General features: G+C 49.0%; 1 protein-coding gene across 1 annotated transcript in view; it reads right to left on the bottom strand.

Annotated features, from left to right (window-relative positions):
• Nucleotides 1–21160, bottom strand: part of SORL1 (sortilin related receptor 1) — a 164247-nt gene that overhangs the window by 121443 nt on the left and 21644 nt on the right. Inside the window, exons 3-6 of the mRNA XM_081123526.1 lie at nt 20342–20467; nt 13941–14102; nt 12533–12600; nt 6801–6981 (exon numbers count right to left, since the gene is read on the bottom strand). Of these exons, the coding sequence (XP_080979652.1) occupies nt 6801–6981; nt 12533–12600; nt 13941–14102; nt 20342–20467 (537 nt within the window). The remainder of the gene's footprint in view (nt 1–6800; nt 6982–12532; nt 12601–13940; nt 14103–20341; nt 20468–21160) is intronic.

The following is a 21160-nucleotide window of genomic DNA, read 5'->3' as shown; positions in this document are numbered from 1 at the left end:
AGACAGGAGAAGACTCGGAGTGGGTGAGCCACATCCACAGCTGCACAGCACAGCTGGGAAGGTGCAGCAGCACAGCCCCTGCCCTCGCGAGCCCGGGGTCTCAGCCCCATGCAGGGATCCCAAAATCAGAGCAAGAGAAGGCTAGGGGAGCCCACGGAGCATCAGGCAGGAGGACTCACTGGTGATCTGGCCCACCTGGGGGAATCAGACTGCACTATCCCAGGCAAAAAGCGAGTGCTGGGCTACACCTCCAGCCTGGAAGCTCGCCCAAGGGGGTCTGTGAGAGGGACCACATGGCAGAAATCCAGACTGGCCGAAGGGTCTGAGCGGTCACTCAGCTGTGCATCTGAGGGGACGCTTATTCTCCAAAAGCAGTTTGGGCAGAAAGCAGGACGCGGGCCAATAAGACTGCCCTGGGAGAGAGACACTATACCCCCACCTCAAGTAAAGAGGCGGCGCCCCTCACCCACCTGCGGCCCAGCTCTGGGATGGAAATCTGCACCCGTGCACCTTGGCCTGGTGGGGTCCTGGGCACAAGCCCCAGGAGTAGAGAAGCCCTGGGAGTAGAGAGTAGAGCGCGAAGCAGGGCTGGGGGTTGTTTCTGGGTTTCCTTTTTCATCCCCTCCTCCTTGGGGTGGTGACAAGGGTTGGACAGTGACCCAGGCAGAGCTGAGACATTGGACAGATAGGACTTGCCACCCCTCCCACAAGATACAGGCACCGCCCTCAATGCGAGCCAGGTGGAGCCATCCTGCCAGGGAGCAGACAGCACTCAGGGCCCAGCTGCGTGGGGAGGGAGCGCAGCTGACTGAGGTGCAGGCGGGAGGCCAGGCAGCCCAGCCTCCGGGCTAAGGAGGCCTGGCCATCTCCCCAGGGCTCTGCCCGCAGGGCTTCATCGGGCTGCCCAGGGCCAGGCAGGGCAGCGACTCTCAGGGGCCTGCACCAGAGAGCTGTGGGATCCGGCATCAACATCTGGCAAAACCTGACAAGCCCCCACAAACAGCAGGTCCAAAGGGTGTTGTTTTCTTTTGTTTGATTTGATTTTTTTTTTCTTCTTTTTTCATATTCTCTCATTGTTCTCTTGCATTTTAGTCTGTTTTCCCTCATTCTTTACTTTTTAAATATTTATTTTTAATTCAATATTTTTCTTTTATTTCTTTTCCCATTTTCCTTTTCCAGTCTATATTTTATCTTAATACTATTAACTTCTACAGTTACTGTTATTTCCCTCATTCTCTCTCTCCCATTTTTCATACGTACCCTGTTCTGACATCTTCCTTCCTTTCATAGTCTCCTTTCTGTCTGTCTGTTCCTTCCTTCTTTTTCTCTAATTCTTTTGGTTTCGTGTCTTCTACTATTCTCTCTGTGTGTTAGGTTTGTTTGTTTTTTAGTCCTTCTGTTGTGGTGGTTGTTTTATTACTGTTGTTGTTTTCATGTTGTTTTCAGTTTGGCCTGCTTTTGTCTTGCTTTGTTCTGTCAGCACCTGTATGACAGCTGGCACCACCTGGTCTGGGTTGAGACTCACAGTCAACAAACCTGAGGGCTGAGCCCACCCACGAACAGGACAACAGCAATCAAAACCCAAATTCAATAGGAGAGCCCACATAACCCACACAAGGGTCATTCCTAGAGCACCGAGCTCAGGAGATCAAGGAGACTACACCACCGGGTCCCACAAGAAACCCACCCACCAAGACTGGGAGGCATAGCAGTCTTCTCTGCCACATAGAAACAAAGAAACAGGAAAAATGGAGAAACAAAGAAACAGACCAAAATGAAAGAACAGAAGGAATCTCCAGAAAAAGAGCTAAATAAAATGGAGGCAAGCAATTTATCAGATACAGAGTTCAAAGTAATGGTTATAAGGATGCTCAAGTAACTTAGTGAGAACCACAAGCATCTTAACGTGAACTACAAGAACCATAGTGGGAACTACATCAGCATGAAAAAAGATATAGAAACCATGAATAAGAACCGATCAGAAATGAAGAACGACATAGGTGAAGTAAAGAATACCCTGGGAGGAATCAACAGGAGATTAGAAGAAGCTGAGGACTGAATCAGCAAATTAGAAGACAAGATAGAAAAAAATCACTCAAAGCAGCAAAAAGAAAAAATACTTAAAAAGCATTAGGGCACCTAAGGGGACTGTGGGACACCATGAAACGGAGCAACATCCACATCAAAAGGATTCAAGAGGGAGAAGAAAGCGAGCAAAGGATAGAGAACCTGGTTGAAGAAATAGTGACAGAAAACTTCCCTGACCTGGTGAAGGGAAAAGTCACACAAGTTCAGGAAACACAGAGTCCCAATCAAAGTGAACCCAAAGAGAACCACAGCAAGACACATCATAATTAAAATGACAAAGGTTAAAGACAAAGAAAGAATTTTAGGGGCAGCAAGACAGAGACATTCAGTTACCTACAAGGGAGCTCCCATAAGGCTGTCAGCTGATTTTCAACGGAACTACTATAGGTATCACCTCACAGCTGCAAGAATGGCTACCATCAATAAATCAACAAACAGTAAGTGCTGGAGAGGATGTGGAGAAATTAGTGGTTGGTCAAAATAGTGAAAGCACAAATGAGTTCTCTAGGGAGATCGGTAGCCCACAAGGTATCTGAATTGGCCATAATATCCTAAAGGTATGCCCTGGCATAAAAAGAACATAACAATTTAGGGACATTTGTAACCTCAACTCTCAAGGATAATGCCTAAGACATGTCAAGCTCTTGCACTAGAGGATTCAGGTTGCCTGATGCAACTGAAAGGGTAACAGAATCCTGCCTCTAAAAGGGTTGGCAAACTTTTTTCTGTAAAGGTCCACATAGAAATATTTCAAACGTTCTGGGCCATCCTGCCTTTAAGCAACTATTCACTTCTGCCACTATAACATGAAAGCAGTAATAATGCATAACCAAATGTGCACCGCTGTTTCAATGAATACTGACAAAAACAAGTGTAGACCATAGTTGGCCAATCCCTCCTCTAGGACACTGTGTCTGCATCATGCATTGTGTGGCTGCACCATCTGTAAGAACAGGGAGGAAACTCCACAGAAACCCACACGCTGGGTACTTGCTTAGCGATAAACATCTGTGCAAGAATTGTCTAGGTCTGGCTTTCATGACAGGTAGGCAGTAAAGCTGTCGAGGAGCGGCTCAACTTTACCTCCCTCTAGCTTTCTAGCAACGATTCTTATGCACCAGGAGGAACCTCACAGCTGCATATCAAGTTAAACTGATGCCAGTTTGCAGAGATGCTTCACTGCTGTTTTAATGGCCCTATCACTATGATGTGGATTATTAAGACAAGTGAACTTTATGTCAAAAAAAAAAAAGGAATAAAAATTAGGTTAAAATAAGTCAAAGGGCACCAGAAAGCTCTGAGGACTAGGATACAAGCTGCAGCCCAGAACCCAGATGGCTGTTCCCTCATGTCCTAAAAACTAACTTGCAAAGAATTGTAATCATGGGTTATGCATAAGTTCTTTGATTAATCTCTCTCCACCCACAGCCCCACCCCCACCCCCACCTTCCCTCTGAGATTCCTCAGTCTGTTCCGTGCTTCTGTTTCTGCACCTATTTTGTTCATCAGTTTATTTTATTCATTATATTCCACATGTAAGTGAGATCATGTGATGCTTGTCTTTCGCTGACAATGGTATGGGGAAGACGGCGGGGGGGGGGGGGGGGGGGTGGCTGGTGCAGGGTGGAACGGATCAATGGGGGGGGAAGGGACTATCTGTAATACTTTCAACTTTACTTTCAATAAAGATAAATAAAACAAACAAACAAAAGGAATCGTTTTGCTTGCTTTTGGAAGAAAGCAAAAGAGATAATGGCCCAACACCAATTTTCTGTGGTTTGAAATTAGGTCCTTGACTTTCCTAATTTGATTTGAATCCATTTAACATTAAAGTCATTTGGATTTCTCTAAACCCAGGCAGCTTGCGTGCTAGGCATACCTCAGGTAAGGACTTGCACTTGCAGGCCTTAACGCTCCCACTACTGGGTTATCCATCCAAGGCCAATACTGTTTATCTTTATGATTTGCAGTCTAACTTGTAACGAAAAGGAGGAAAACACCCACTTTATCCACTGCCAGTTGTGTTTCTTCTCACCTACCCATTGAGAAATGTTCCTTTGATAATATAATTGACTATTAGATGCTTCTACATATAGGAGACCTCATGTAAGAGTTTCTCAAATTTTGAAGATTCTTAGGCAACCTGGAGATGCTCAGGGAAAAAATGCATCTGGGCCCTGCAACCTGCCTGTGTAACAAAGTGCCTGCACGACGCCGCCATAGGTGTTCCTAAGACCACAGTCTGAGAAACACTTCCAGGTGCTGGCCAGCTCATCGTAGGGTCTGGTGGCCCGTCTATGTGAAGGAAGAAGCCAACACATAACTACAGTTCTACCACCAATACCATATAAAGTAAACCACTCAGAGAGCTGAGAGTTGACTGTAGAAATAGCAATAATTTAATAAGCTCCCAACCTCCCCGAAATCTACTAGCCTATCCTTTCTAAATCAGGTGGGCAAACATGGCATTCCTTTAACTCTCCTGTACATCTGCTGTGTATTAAGCATGTGCGAGATACTGGGTACTGTATTGGTGATGCTCAAAGCAGACACAGCCCCTGATCTAACCGCCGACCAGGGATGATAAGAACTCACCACCGGCACTCTACATATAGAGCAGACATGCTTGTTAGATCAAAATGGAGGGCACAGAACACTCCAGCTGGGATTTAACTTAGACTCTGGGGTGTGAGATCTAGAAATAATGGAGCCCGGCCGGGCGTGGCTCAGCAGTTGAGCGTAGACCTAGGATCCAGGCGATCGGGGTTCGATTCCCAGTCAGGGCACATGCCCGGGTTGTGGGCTCGATCAATGACTCTCTCATCATTGATGTCTCTATCTCTCTCTCCCCCTCTCCCTTCCTCTCTCTGAAATCAATAAAGATATATTTAAAAAAAAAAAAAAAAGAAAGAAATAATGGAGTTAACAGTAATGTACAACAGCTGTCCACATCAGCCAGGACAGGACAAATCTGGGAATCAACCACTGTGCCTTAAAATTAAGAAATTAAAATCGAGCCAACTGGCTGGGTAGCATACAAGAATCAACCATGGCACATACAATGAATGCATAAATAAGGGGAACAACAAATTGCTCACTCTCTCTCTCTCTCTCTCTTTCCCCCTCCCTCCCCTTCTCTCTCTCACTTAAAAAAATAAATTAAAATCATACCAAAAATTTAGACCCAAGAAACTAAAACAGAAAAGACCTATGAACACTGAAGGACTGGAGGAAGCACTGAAACTCAAGGCTGCCCAAATGGATGTCATAAGGTACTAGTCCTCAGGGCTGATTTCTCACCTCTGAGTTCCCACCACACCCTGCCCCAGGAAGCTCAAGGATGCTGTGTTCTTAGGCTGCCACGGGGCGTGTGTGTGAGTGTGTGTGAGTGTGAGTGTGAAAGAAAAAAAGGCTGACAGGCAAGGCAGGAAGGGAATGATCCAGAGGGTGACTCAAGGCAAACAGGCTGAGAAAAGAAAACCTGTCAGAGTTTAGTGGTTTAAAAAAACCAAAACACCGATGCCACTGAGCTGATGACCTAGGACCTAGGACCTAGGACCCAGGAGATCGTGGTTCAGTTCCTGGTCGGGGCACATGCTGGGTTGCAGGCTAGATCCCCAGTCAGGGGCGTGCAGGAGGCAGCCGATCAATGACTCTCATCATTGATGTTTCAACTCTCTCTCTCCCTCTCCCTTCCTCTCTCTGAAATCAATAAGATATATTTTTAAAAAAACATTTCCCAAGATATGTAGTGGGAGCCCCTCTTGCCTTTAGCCACCCACATCTTCTCTCCTCATTCCAACCTTACTCCCTGATTTCCCTGCTGGGTGTCTTCTCTATACCCAGAATCCCAAGGGGATTGACCTGCTTCTGTATGGCCAGCTGCCAATCCTATAAATGAGAACCTGGAGGAAAATACTGCATCTCATGTTGTCCCTGAGGTCAACAGTGATAGAAAGCAGAGCAACCTCCCAGTTTCCAGAGGCCTTCAGCACAGCCTGGGGCCACGGAGCCAACGGCTATCATTAAGAAAGTGAGCCTATTGCCCCCCCAGGATAGCAGTCCAGTCTGCTCTTGGCTGGGCCTGTTTTCTCCTTTACACAGTGCAGTTTAGTTGCAACTTACAACTTGATACAGTTGCAAGGCAAGTCCTATTAAATAATCAAGCTCTGTTAGAGGAGCAAGCTCTCCATTTCAGCATCTGGCTCCAACCCATCAAATCAAGAGGAAAATTTTCCCAAAGGCTGTGAGTTAAGCTACTTACTGACAGCTGGAAGCTTAATTACTGCTTTTCTTACAGCACTAACTCTCACTAGCCACTGACTACACATTCTATTAGCCATGTAAATTACATGGGTCGGAAATTCCCAAAGAAATTAGCCTAAATTGAAAGGAAATCAGGCAGTGGAATTAAAGAAAAATGCCACTGAGCTCTACCCCTCCCTTCTGAGTTCTTTTCATTGGGATTTCAAAGAAATATGTGTTTGTCAAGGATGCATGGAAAACAACCAAATCCCTAGAGCTTCTCCACTCCTCCACCTCCCAGACCCTTCCAAGCCCTCTGGGATGTGCATCTGTCCAGCACCGTGCAGTCAAGCTCCCCAGACAATGCAATCCGGGCCCTGCTGTGCGAACTCATCTGTGTGATCACAGAAGCCAAACCTCAGAAAAGAAATGCCAAATTAGTTTACTCCTGAGCACCATCAACTTACCACCACCTTTGTAGCAAACATGTACTTGTCCCGCAGCTGAAAGTCCCTCACTTCCTCCAGGACCACTTCCTGCTTCTCCCAGGACTGGAAGAAGTCAGTACTTCGGAAAACTGTGGAGTAACCGGAGGGTTCGTGCCGTTCAATGTAGACGGTGTTTGGCTTGTCATAAGGATCAATTCCCCTGAAAGGAAAAAATAGTTGTCATCATCATTTCCAAGTTTAATCATGGAGGCGTGGAGGCTCTGCCATGCAGACAGGCATCTAGGCCGAGGGCACCAGACTGGAAAGGCTAGGTGCTGTAAACGTCTCGCTTTGGTTGCTCCTCAGCTCAGTGCATCCTGGGTTTCCACTCGAAGCAAGCTCTGACCATGCTTGAGCAGAGTGGAAAGAAACAGTGAAAGTTGGAGAATTTTAGAATCAGTAAGTCCAGCTTGACGCTGTCAGCACGTTTCTGGCCCCGCGTTGCGGACCTTGGAAGAATGAAGGAGAGTTTCCCAGGACGCTGTGTTCTTAGGACAGCTCAAGAGGAAACCACACGAGGAACCAGGGAGACTTACCTTTGTAATGGACCCTTTCCTCCTCCTGTCTGCTCTGGGCTGTTGATACCAGCGATCTGTGCAACCAGAATGCACCCAGAGCAAAGGCATGTCCAGCGATCTCCCTCACAAACTCCTGGGCACACTCATGCCCTTCAGGAGGCTCATTTCTCCCGCCATGCCCCCGCCGCTCTGCAGCCTCCGCAGGCGTGCCCCGGCCACACCCTCTGGTGCGCACTTCTAAATCTTACTCACCTTCTGGGGCAAGGTCAAGCCCCCCTCTTCCAGGAAGCCTTCCCCTAATGCTCTCTTCCCTCTCTCGACACTGGCAACATACCTCCATAGCACTCAATTTCAAGCCTTTTTAATGACTTTTATATGAGTTTCAAACAAAGGTAGGAAACTGCTTTGGTAGGATGGAGTCTGAATCAGTCTCCTTTACACAGAAATGCTTCTTATTCTACACTGAAAACACTGTTACAATGTATTACGTTGCTCATCACACTGCGTCTGCCTGAGCTTCCCAGAGAGCACAGACGCCTTTAAATTCCATGTCTTAGGTTTATTTTTACCCTATAGGGTTCCTTCCTGAATTCATCCTTCCTGCACTGGATCTATGGACCATAATTACAGAGATTATTCCAAACTGGGAACAGTAGAGGGATGAGATCAAACTACCTTGGAGAAGAATCTCTGAACTGTTGTCCCCCAAATACAGCCCAAACAGCAGCCAAGGGAAAACTAATCTGCCCCAGGCTCCTAAGGCTCACAAGAGCACCAAGGCCAGGCAGACCTTCAGCAAGCAGGAAAAATAACTGGAAAAACCAAGAAGAGGGTGAGGAAAGGCCGAAGGGCTCACTTACACAACTGTCTTTGTAGAGTTCCATCACCCCCACATCAGCTCTAGGGATAATGAAGGTTATGACATAAAATTCCTTCCAGATCACTGTCAAGAGCATATTCTAAGGAAAAAAGAATGAAAGGAAAGAAAAAGAAGACAGAGAGGACAGAGGAGAGAGGGGAGGGGAGGGGAAAGGGGAGAGGAGGAAGAGGGGAGGGGAGAGAGGGGAGAGGGGAGGGGGGAGGGGGAGGGGGAGGGGAGGGGAGGGGAGGGGAGAGGGGACAGGAGAGGGGACAGGAGAGGGGACAGGAGGGGGGACAGGAGGGGGAGAGGAGACAGGAGGGGGGAGAGGGGAGAGGGGAGGGGAGAAGGGGGAGGAGAGAAGGGAGGAGAGGGAGGAGGGGGAGGGGGAAGGGGGAAGAGGGGGGAGGGGGGAGGGGGAGAGGGGACAGGAGAGGGGACAGGAGAGGGGACAGGAGGGGGAGAGGAGACAGGAGGGGGGAGAGGGGAGAGGGGAGGGGAGAAGGGGGAGGAGAGGGAGGAGGAGGAGGGGGAAGGGGGAAAGAGGAGAGAGGGGGAGGGGGGAGAGGGGAGAAGGGGGAGGGGAGAGGGGAGAGGGGAGGAGAGGGGAGGAGGGGGAGGGGAGGGGAAAGAGAGGAGAGAAGACAGAGGGGTGGGGGAGGGGAAGGGAGGGGGGAGAGGAGCTAGGAAGGGGGAGGGGAAAGGAGGAGGGAGCAGGAGAAACGAAGATTGGAATAGAAGAATTAAAGAGCCTCTTTTCAGTGGGGGAGACAACTCTGGCCTTATAACCTAGAGAGCTAATAAGGCACTGGAGCAGCCAGCAGCCTTGGTCCTAATGTGGGAGACAACTCTTGTCATCAAATGCTCTGCGTGCAGGTGGGGGGAGGTGGCAGGTTCTCATCTCCTCCACAATTAGAAGTACTGATAAAGTGCTTCCCGTACTCTAGACGATACGCAAATTAACATGAAGCTGCTGGATATTTTTAAAAGGCAGAGGGGAAGGGACCTTTATTCAGGTATTTTGAGAACAAGCTCACCTCTGCTATTTCTTCCTGGCCAAAAGCAGCACCAAGACCTAGAGACAGCGCTGTGGCTTTCACCCCCATTCAGTTCTGTCATCCATACTTGGACCTCCCATTTCTAAGAGCGACTCCGCCACAAGTTCTTGTGCTTGCAGTCCTAGCCTCCCACTTCTAACATTCACTCACACCTATTTCCTTTTCTGTTTGCCCTCATTTGGAAATCCTAAGGCTTGCTCTACCTCCGAGCACAATCATCAGTCCTCACCTGGCCTTCCCTGCTCTCACAACCCTTCAGCGATGCTCCACAGGGCAAGCTGGAGCCCCTCCCCCATAGCTTCTCCACTGTCCTGTCCTGCAGGTCTCCAGCTCTGGATAACATAAAGCACTGGCTTCCGGCCCTCCTGCTGTTCCAAGGCTACCAAGCACTGTTGAACAAAAGAATGCCATTGCTCTCTGAGGAGTTAGATCATACTCACTTATTGTGGGGAATCCTAGGGGAAAATCCCCCAAGTAGCCTGAAAGGCCCTGACACCATTCATGCAATTATCTAAAACAAGATAAGCCAGTCCTTTCCCCTAAAATATCTGCATGTCTGCACAGAGGCAGAAGGCACAACACACTAATTCCCAAACATGAAGTCCCTTTCTTTAGTAATCCAGCTGGTTTGCCCTCTTGCTATATAGTTCCCTAAACAAGTAAAAGAGCAACTTGTCCATTTAAAATTCAAATAAAGCACAAGAAAGTTCTGATGCTATTCCTTGGGTAGAGGGTGCACTTGGATGACATTATGCTTATAATTTCACTAAAACTCTACAACCTCTGCCCAAGGAAAATAACCACCGGCTGCCCTCTCTGCAGAGGACGCCCACTAGAACCTGAATATACTCAGCTGTGAGGCTCCACTCTCAGCTGCCCCGTCTGCACCAGCACCATTACCAAGGAAGCAACACAACTCAGACATTCCTCTTCAAACTGGGCTATAGCAGCGCAGATGGTACCTACCCTCTTGCTGGGCCACTGCATTTAATAAAGACTAAAACTAAAAGTGAAAAGACGAATGACAAACTGGAAAATATAAATAAACACACAATCTATCTCATATCATAAAGGACTGATCTCAAATATATAAAGAGCTCCTGGAAACCAATAATAAAACTACGAATCTAATAGAGAAAGGGCAAATGGCATGAATAGACATGTCACAAAAAAGATATTAAAATGAACCTAAAGCAGGTTAAATTGATGTTCAAAATCATTCATAATAAGAAAAGTGCAAATTAAAACTACAGTGAGATATTATTTCTTTCCTAACACATGGCTTGGAGAGAGGCACAATTCCATGCTGTTGAAATGAGTGCAAACTCTGAGACTTTCTATAGAAAATTTGGCAATCTCCACTAAAGTTATAATTTCAAAGCTTCATTCACTGGGTATATACCAGTGCAGAAAAGTGGCAAAAGCCCCTGGCCATTACGTAGCTTTTATTCTATCAAAAAGAGAAAGACTAATAAGCAAAATAATAGCATATTAGAATGTAGTAAGTCCTGTGCAGAAAAAGAATAGATCAGGGTACAGCAGATTGGGAATGACAGGAGAGTCGTTGCAATTTTAATAGGATCCCTAGGACAGACCTCAGGGAGGAGGTGTTCCTTGAGCAGCCTTGAATGAGGTCAAGGAGTAAGCAGTAAACATAGCTTTAGTCAAAGCATTTGAGGCAGAGAAAAATAACAAGTGCAGTGCTTGTAGCAGGAATGTCCCCTGGCACTTAATCTGAGAGAAATGATGATGCTTATTAAAAGGTCTGAAGCAGAAGACAACATGACCTTACCCGTTTTCAATAGGATCTGCCTGGCTCTGTGCAGAGAATTAGCTGTAGAAGGGCCAGAGTGGATGCAGACAGGCCAGTTGGAGGACATGTGAGCAGCAACAGTGGTTTGGAGTGAGGCAATAGCTGGATATATAATGAAGGTACAGCCGACAGGATTTCCTGACAGGCAGAATGTGAAGTAGGAAACAAACGTGGAATCCGAGTGTTTGGACAGAGCCACTAAAAACTGAAATGGGGAAGATCATAGCTGGATCTGGTTTGGGGACGCGAAGATCAAGAGTCAGTCTGGGAGATATCACGTTTGCTGCGTGGAATAGGTCAGGTGACCCACTGATCCAGCAAGTCTGCGCCTGGGAATCTGTTCTACACATTCGCCTGCTGTGTACAAACTCTATTCGAGGTTATACACTATGTCCCCATAACAGTAAAAGATCAGAAGCAACTAGGACTAGAAACAACTGTACTTTTAAAAGCCCTGTTGGTTTCACTTTCCTTTTCAAAAACCTACAAAGGCTTCCCAACACTTTCAGAATTCAGTCCAAATTCCTTTATCAAGCACTACAGATTCTGATACAAACACACCTCTCCCAGCTTTACCCAACACACTGCCCCAAAATAAGACTCAGTGTTTTGCACCCAGCACATTGTCTCATCTCTGCTTTAGCCACTCTGCGCCTGCACACTTCCACACAGCTGCACCCAGCCTGCTGTGCACGTCCCGGTGCTGTCAATGAGCTGCCCATCTGGAAAGAATATGTCCTTCTTCTGCCTTCTCATGCTATGCCCGTGACTTCTTAGCTTCCACAGTGTGTGTTAGGTGCAAAACACATCTTTCCACCCTGGTCAGGTAGTCCAGCTGGTTAGAGTGTCATCCCGATATACAAAGGTTGTGGGTTCGAGTCCATAATCAGGGCACATAAAAAACCAACCAATGAATGCATAAATAAGTGGGACAACAAATCGATGTTTCTATCAAATCAATAAATAAAAATTTTTTAAAGTTTTTTTAAAAAAATCTTTCCTTACCACCTAAACTGCAATCTCCTTAATAATTCTATCCATAAATTAGTCAACTTCACATACCCTAAAGCATATTTAGCATGTTTTATATTCAACAGACATTCAAAACACTACGTTATGAATGAACAAATGAATTGATTTTATATACAGAAAAATCCTCACTTCTGATGCGATGCTCTAAAAGTGAAAGTCTTCAGAAACTCTTACACAGGAAGAGCTTTAAGATTCCCTGGGTTCCTTGGTGGAATGAAAACACAGAAGCTCTGAAGTCCTCACAGAGACCTTCCTCTCTCACCCCCTCCTGAGTCTGCTGCACTTGCAGTTCTAACTCCCAGGGCTAGAGAATGGAGCTCCCGGGACAAACCCTTTCACATTCCAGGAGAGGGCAGGTTGCCCTTGGTGAAGGAGCTAGAACTGAAAAGAAGAGATTATGTAACTCAAATTTCTTAGATGACATGACTTACCAAGAGAAGGACTTCACATGTTCCTGAATCATGATCCAGGTCCGGCCAAAATCATCTGACTTCCATAGCTGCAAAGACCAAAGCGACAAGAGTGGCTGTGATGTAAGACAGGCAGGATCTATCTGGCACTGCCCAACACCGGCCCCACCGAAACCGCATAGAAACAACCCACATCCGAACAGGCACCAGAAGCACCAGCCAGCTCCGCGGCTCCTAGTGCAACCTGGGCAGGCAGGGGGAGCAGGCCTTGCACCTTTGCCTTTCTCTCCATAGTTACTAAGATCTCAACAGAAACTGGAAGGAAAAATGATTGTAACTTGTCTGCCACTTACAGATTATCAGAAATTATATTTTACTCAAGACGAGCCCTCGGATAATAGTAAAAATAAAAGGATTATACTTGGTATTTCTCACCTGGGAAAGTGTCCTTAAAAACGCACAATGGCCTCAGTGTTTAAAGCTGAATGGAGAGGACAGTGGCAAAGTACAAAATCACAAAGGACCAAGGGGGACCAACTGAATACAGGGTATAGCTATGAGTAATTAACTTGCCAAAGCCCCTCATCTTCCACAGACACAGCCCGAGGGTCCCTCTGGCCCTGGAAGCCATGTATGAAGAGGTGGTAGCCCAAAAATAGCAATAATCCCCTACACTGGCAAACTGGTCCTGCCCATACCTAGGTTACTCCCTAAGGTGTGTGAGGTAAACAGATCATGTTTTAGCTAAACAACCTGCAAAGAAAAAGAAATGTTCCAAGGTTATTCTGAGCAGTCATTCAAAACTCATCACGAATCCAATCCTACAAGATCAGCAGGTTTCAGAGGACTATGCCAGACCAATCCCCTTGACTTGGCAAGTTTAACCTTGACATGTAATTGCTGCTCTGGCTCTCTCTCCCCACTGCTCGCCTCTTCTTCAAATTCGGATTAAGGGAGGAAAATACACACATTTATACTACGGTCATGTGCACACGTACACTAAGAAGCATACTGATGTCAATGGTAAATTCAAATAAATGGTAGACAACAGCAGTGTGCTTAAAGCAGAGGACAGAAAAGGTACAACAGAAATGTGTCAGGAGGTCCCAGCAGAGCTCAGACTCCAGACTTTTCTCTCCCTGGCTCTCTCTGAGACTTACAAAGGTTCACCTGCACCCAAAAGAGCATCATTAACCGATGGGGCTGCCAAGTACTACCTGTTGCTCTCTGGCTCGGATGCAGACTGACAGTGCTGGGGTATCTTTTTCCTTAGCCATGGAAAGTAAAACAGCCACAAAGGCTAAGCCTGGGAGCCAAGGAGGGAGGGGCCAGAGGGAGGTCACTCAAAGGACAAACAGAGCACACGGACCGAGGGAAGAATGGGAAACTGGAGGAGCCCCGCCTGACTGTGTTCTGGAAACTCTCTTACCTGCTTGTTGGGGTGAGACCTGTCAAAGCCCAGGAGAAGGTTGGAGGCCTTACTATGCAGGAGGAGATCAGCTGCCTGGAACGGGATGGAAAAGCCTTGGATGGTGTTGCAGAAGTCAAACGTGATCCAGAGGTACTGGGCATAGGCGTCTGCAAAGATGTACTGCAAGGGAAAGGAGATGAGCTCAGAGCAGAACCCAGCCGGAGCTGCCCAGCGCCCTCCAACAGTGTTTGAGGGCCTGTGCACGCAGGGCCGATCTGCCCAACGCAAGGCCACGCTTGCAGGCCTCCACGCAGCGTTTCACTGTCTCCCCACAATGAGGAGATGCTGGAGCACACCCAGCAAGGCCCAGCAAAGGAAGGGGTACGGGACGGGCTGGTGGGGCCCCAGACAGTGCTCTCAGCTAACCCGGTAACAAAGCTAGTCAAGCTCAGTTTTCTTTCAAATGGCTGAGCCATTCTCATTTCCTGGAGAATCATCAAAGGGTGACTACCGAAAGCTGGGACATGGAAGTCCTGCCCTTCAGACTGGCTGCACGCAGATGGGGCTGCTGTCTGTCTCTGAAACACCCTTCCAGGAAAATTAGCTTCACCTCTCGCCCCTATGCCAGGTGACGGGGAAACTCTAACAACCCAGCTGCCACTAGGACTGAGAACTCACTGAGGCACAGCGGGAAGTGGCTCTGTCCAGCAGGCGCCCCACCTTACTTTGTTCCTGCACAGCTGAGTGAGGCCTTTGAACAAATTTAACCAGAGAATGACTGTGGCCCAAAGAGTCTCTGAGGGGAAAGGAATGAGGTGACTCAATTTAACAAATCATGGGCCAGACCCTGGGGTGCCACAGTGAAAACACAGAACCCTTCCTCTTCGGAAGCTTAGAATCCATGTGGGGGAAAGACGCGTCCACAGCTCACTATAACTCGGGAAATGAGATTAAATGAGAGGCTGCAGTGTGTCCTATGAGCAAAGACTACGGATTGGTGAGGTTTGCGAGACAAGAAATGGCTCCATCTAAGATTTGGGCCACAAAGGGCAGGCAAGACTTTCAGAGGGAAAGAATGTTCCAAGTCCAGGGCAGCTTGAATTTGGGAACAGAGGAGGGAAAAGTACACATGGGCCTGACGCCAGTCGAGGCCTGAGGGAAAGGCAGAGGTGGCAGCAGGCAGGGTGCACAGAGGTCTGATGGCAGCCCTGCTCCCGGAAGGACAGGGGGCTCAGGGGACGCTGTGAACCAGAAACCAGAGCAGGGGGACCCATCTGTCTGTGAAATTCTGGAAATCAACAACCCCAAGGAATCGTGCTAACGCTCTCCTTCTGTGGCTCCCAGGCTGCAGAGCATGCCCAGCTTGGAGTCCTCACACTTGTCCCCATGCTGCTTTCATTTGTTCCTGCACCTTTCCCTTTGCCCTCTCTCCCCAAATCTGGACTGCAAACTTCCCAGGAAGATGTTTTATGGGTTTCTCTCCTTGTGTTTCCTCCACAGCATCTAATATAAAACTCCAGTCTCTGTAGAAGCCTAATGAACTACCTCTAAAGGCAGTAAATGTTCTGAAAGTAAAAACTACTCTAAGCAAACATAATGTCATAAAAACAGTTATGACCCTATGAGTGCCATCATAACTTTTTGCATAAAAGTGTTCCCTAGAAATAACTTTGCCTGTCCTGCTCTGACACTGTTCTGGGTCCTCAGGTAAGGAGTGCTCTAAGTTTGAAAAGAAATCTATCCCGTGGCTTCTTGCAGTTTCATGTTTCACAATCTACAAATCGTGCATCCAGTCACAGAACCAACATACTCCAAGAGCCGTGACTTTGTGCCAGGCACTGAGCTAGCAATTTTGCATGCTTGTCTCATTTAGTGCATTACCTCTCACAGCAATCCAAGGCTTTAGATATTCTTACTACACCCTCTTTTACTAATGAGGTCTCTGGAGCTCAGAGAGGTTAACTGCCCAAGGTGACGCACGAGCAGGCAGCATTCACATCAACGTCTGGCTGGTTCAAAGCACATCTCCTAACAGCTCACAGCCCTTACCTCTTTTCTCCCATCCAAAAGGCAACACCTCCTGAATTTAATGCATATATCTTACATTGTACTGTTGGACTCATTTATATGCCTTCTCTCTTAATTCACTCCTTTTACTGGAAACTCTCTTCTCTTACCTCCTGCAACAGTGTCCCATCTCAGCCATCTCTGTCCTTAACTCCTTTGCTGGCTCTTTTGCTTTGGTCCACTCCCTGTGCTCACGCTCATGCTCACGTAACCCCATCACACTTCCATCCCAGCTGATAACTCTGTTCACCCTTCTACACAGCTTCAACAAGCGCCTCCAAGAGCAAGCGTCCCTGGCTTCATTTGGCAGCCTGACCGGGCTTCCCAGGGCCCCTGGGTCGCGCCTCCTTTATCTTCTCAGCGTCTCCGTCTTCACCCTCGCGCCCCGACACCTCACTGCGCCCAGATGCCTCACCATGCCGACACCTTCCTGCCACACCTAGTCCCCCTGCACCTCCTCCCAGCCCCGGTACTCACGACTAGAGCTGGGCTTTTACTCCGCTGCCTTCCCCTGGCCCCCACGTTCACCAGCAACCTACCCTCTCACGGTTGCCTTCAGAATCTTTTTCACAATCCGAGTCTTTAGTGCTACAGGCTAGCCCAGAGCCCTACAGAAGGCAAAACCGGGACAAAGCCCTGGTTTGTTCGTCCTCATGTCTTCCAAGGCCTGGCAGGTGTGAAATGCTTAGGGTGGAACTAGGCTTGGCCGAGGAACTAGGGTACTTCTTGCCTGCATCGCCATAACGGTTCCCATTCTGACTCCACCCTAACCTTTCCCTTCCATGCATCCTCTATATTTCTAGGACATGGGTTTCCCTAAGAGGCATTATTCATAGTAACTCCCCTGCTCAAAGATTCCTCCGGTTCCCTACAGTCTTCAAAGCAAAAAGCAAACTCCTCCATCTTCAGACAGGAACCTAAGGTCATGCGGCACCCGGCGCACACCTCCACGCTGAGCAGCGATCTCTACGCGGCCTGCGCAGGAACCACACGCTGGACCCGGGAAGACTCTACCAGGCCTTCTCCTCCCCCAGGACACTCCCACCAACCCTGCTCCAGACCCTGCAGCCGTGCCCTGCTTGAAGCATCCATTCTACCCTAAACACCCGTAAGGCCTTTACTTCTCCGCTGTCCTCACCCCGCTCCCCAGCTCTAGCCTGCAGTTCCACTCATCACTCAGGGGGGTGCTTCAGCGCAGGATGTAGCCACGTCTCCCATACACACAGGACGAAGCCACAGCCTATCTGCTCGGCTTTAAGCTCCTGTACTTTCCCGGCTGTCAAGTCCACTCACACTGCCCACAGCTCTGGCAGCAGACCTCATCTACAAGGTGCTTTCTGAACGACACAGGTCCGGTGTCCTCACACCCATCTCTCCAGCCCCGGGTGCACACACAGGATTCCAGACGAGCTTCATCCATTAGCCTAAAGCTGTCTCCTCTGAATGTACAAATACCTCTGGACGGAGAGCAAAATAAGCAATGGAATTTATCTCCACGTTAGCATAAGGGGCTCTCTCCCGTTTGAGTGCAGAAAGCACAGTGCAGTGGAAGGAGGGTGGGCAGCAGTGGCAAAGGAGCGCGCCCCAAGGTGGTAGGAGCCCGGGGGGGGGGGGGGTGCTGCTTGACCCTTTGCCTAGGGCAAGCTCTCCCACTGTGAGGCGCAATGCCCAACTTGCACATTCAGTAACCTTTTTAAAAGAGTAAATTTAGACACAGCCTGGCTGTGCTATGAGGCTGGTGGACCTGCCAGGTGGCCGGCACTGCACCTGGTTCCTGAGGCAGCACAGAGGTGGAGGAGGAAGTGGGCATGCAGTCTAACGCAAAAACAGACCCACACACTCACAGGCCACACAACCCCTCCCTCAGCACAGAGCTGCTCCTAACCAGCACCGCCCTCCCCTCCACAGGCACCCCTCCCCCAACTTCCACATGGCCTGTTGGTGACAGTGGAACCTTTCAGAGCAGATGCCAACGGTCCTTTCAACCATTTCAAATCTTGCTCCGTGACCGCCCACCTCACGTCACACAGGTGAGCTGCTGACACACAGCACCAGCCTTGTGCGACTTTTCTCAGGAAGTGGTAGGTCTGGTGGAGCACACTGCCTTCCAAGGGACAGAAGCCACAGTAACAAAACTAATCAGCACAATAAGAGTCATCATTTCCTTCCTGAGAAGTCTGGGGAGGGGAACAGTCTCATCTGGGGAACTGGAAACTCCACAGACAAAGCTGCAGCCTGCACCAGGCCCATGTCCCATGTCACTAAGTTCTCCAGGAAGACAGCCCCCCTTCATGCTCCCCAGCAGCTCCCCAGCACGTCCAGCTCAACTGAGAGAAATGGAGCTGCGCCTCCGGCCTCTCAGTGCTGCCGGCTGCTCCCTCTCGCCTCGCAGCACCGCCGGTTTCTCCCTCACTCCAACATCATGGGCCCTGCCCTGCCCCTTCTCCAGACCTAATCCTTACCTAATCCCTGCACCAATCCCCCCCCCCCCAAAAAAAAAAAGCCCATAGCACCATCCTTCCTGACTTCTGACTACTTGGACATGCAGGCTCAGCAGCCTCACCACAGCCCACGACAAGGACAAAGATGAGCCCTGCTATGGACACCTGTGCCCCTGGTGGGAGTGCAGACAGGACAGGTGGAGGTGAAGGAGGATTCCACAGAAACAGCGAGGTGCAGTCAAGTCCACAGCCTAAGCAAGGGTTAGCTATGGGATGTGTAGAAATAATGGCAGCAGCCCTAGCCGGTGTGGCTCAGTGGACAGAGTGTTGGCCCGCAGACTGAAGGTCCCGGGTTCCATTCCAGCCAAAGGGACATACCTCAGTTGCAGGCTCCTGCCCCAGCCAGGGTGCATGCAGGAGGCAACCAATCTATGTGTCTCTCTTACATCGATGTTTCTCTCTCTCTCTCTCTCCCCCCCCTTTCCACTCTTTCTGAAAAGCAATGGAAAAAATATCCTCGGTAAGGATTAAAAAAAAAAATAACAGCAGGCAGGTACCATCTGACAGACAAGTGATCCAAGTGCTATTCGATTCCTGGGAAGCAGGGGGCACACAGATCTATTCACGGGGAGATGTGGTGCAGCAAGCAGTGGGACCCTGGCAGGGCTCCTCACCTCACAAGAGGTACTGTGAGTCCCAAGTGCCAGGCCTGTCTGGCCACAGGGGGTGGGGAGCTGTACTGTCACCTTCAGTGAGGTGAGAGGACAGTGTGTTCCCAGTGGCGACTCCACTCTGAGATTAAGCAGGGCTGACGTTTAACCACAATGTACCAGCAATGACTGTTTCAGTTGTTTAAAAAACTGCTCTGTACCTACTTCCCTGAAACTTGTGTGGTGCTCCCAAAGCCCCAGTGTCCTGGCCTCCTCCCCAAGCCTCCCCCAAATCCAGCAACTGAAAGGTTAATGCCCACCCAGCAAGGTGGCCTTTAGGACCCAGCTCCCAGTCTGATTTATCAGTGCCAGTCCAGTAGCTAAATATTTTTAATATAACCTCTGCTAACAGACCACAGGCAACCAGAAGAGTCGACACTGGGGGATACCTGTGAATCTCCCTCTCTTGTCCCTTTCTGGGTGAGCAAAGAGAAGCAGGTTCCCTTCCCTCGGAAAGCTTTTCCTACTACGGAGTTTTCAGCATCCTTAGAAGCAGCCACCCTACCTTAGAAATGAGCTAGGGATCTTGAGAGTGGGGATGAAAGCAGCAAATACACCTCCCACTGGAGCCAATACTCCCACCCAGGCAGGAACACCCTGCAGAGGGCTGCCTGCTGCACCTCTGCCCTCTTCCTGCCTCTCTCGGGGCCCAGGGTAACTTCCTCCCAGTCACCCTGGGAGTGGGGAGTGGGGGGTCTTCCTGCAGAAACAAGCCCCAGGCCAGCCAGTTGGGAGACACAGCAACATCTACCGCCTCGGTGTCCTCTGCACCAGCACAGGTTGGAGGGAGAAGGGTGCACACTCACTCACAGCCACGCGTACTCACACACTGGTGGTGCCAGGAGCACGAAGAACTCAGCAGCTCCTCTGGAAAACCTTGATTAGACTGCAAGAGAAGGCTGGGGACTGGGTAACACTTTTGCCACTTGTAAGTCACCCAGTTTATTAGCTGGCAGATTTTCTGTGCTCTCACCTACCGTATTTTGTCTAGAAGTCCTGCCTGGCCCGCACTTGGCCTGCTTGGTTATGTATAGCTCTACCCTGTGCACTGTGCTCTGTCACAAACTTCCAGGTTAACAGAAAAAGCCACCAGTCATGATACAATGATGACAAAGTGGTCCATCGCCCAGGCCCCCTGAGCACAACCTTCTCCCAAAACACAACCCATGAAGTCCCCACAGGTGGGGCGCTGTCTCCTCACCCGCCTGTTGTCCACGGGACTGTGGTAGAACTGGGCAATCACTGCTACGCTGCCATTTCCCACACCGAAGTTGAACTTCTCTGAAATTTTCTGAAACGATTTTCCATAGTCGTAAGACACATACACCTGGAATACGGAAGAGGGGAGAAAAAAAGAAAAGAGTTGGTGAGAAATGTGGCAGAAAGATCTATCCCTTTCAAACATCCTGCCTCAATCCTGTCCTAGATCCTGAACATGGTCTCCCAATAGTCCCTGGATGTGACAAAATAACCCACAAAGGAGAAAAGGGCACCTCTGTCTGTCCTCAGCACATGGGGGCAGAAAGCATGGGAGCGGGGCAGCCACTGCCGCCAAGAAGACACAGGCCTCTTTTGGGAGGCAAAGAAAAGTCTCTGGAGAGGAAAACACACAAATGGAAACAACGTAACCTCCTCTCCAGGCTGAGTTAAGTGTTTAATAAATTGCATCCAGAGGAGGACAGAATGTGGTTGTCTGAGGGGAAAGAATTGAGAATTTGTTTTGCCATTTGTTGAAATGTCCCCAAAAGGTAATCTAATTTCTCACCCCTCTGCTGGGAAGTTCTGTTCTCACAGCACTCCAGAAGACAGAAAAAATCCTGTGGGCCTCCAGAGTAGCCCAAGAGGTAGAAAAGACAGAATGCTGAGACCAAACATGCCAGAGGTTAGCACGTAATGTGGGAACCAGAGCCTCACCCTGCACTCTTGCTCTCTGATCCTGTTCTCCCGGGGTCTGAGTGCAGAGCTGCAGCAGGACCTATGCTCGTGCCAAATCTTACTTTGCTCTGCTTCCGGAGTCCCA

Source organism: Miniopterus schreibersii (assembly GCF_964146895.1).
Source record: "Miniopterus schreibersii genome assembly, chromosome: 20".
In the NCBI taxonomy this organism is placed as follows: Eukaryota; Metazoa; Chordata; class Mammalia; order Chiroptera; family Miniopteridae; genus Miniopterus; species Miniopterus schreibersii.
The sequence above is the reverse complement of the archived record's forward strand: the minus strand, read 5'-3'. Positions and strand labels throughout refer to the sequence as shown.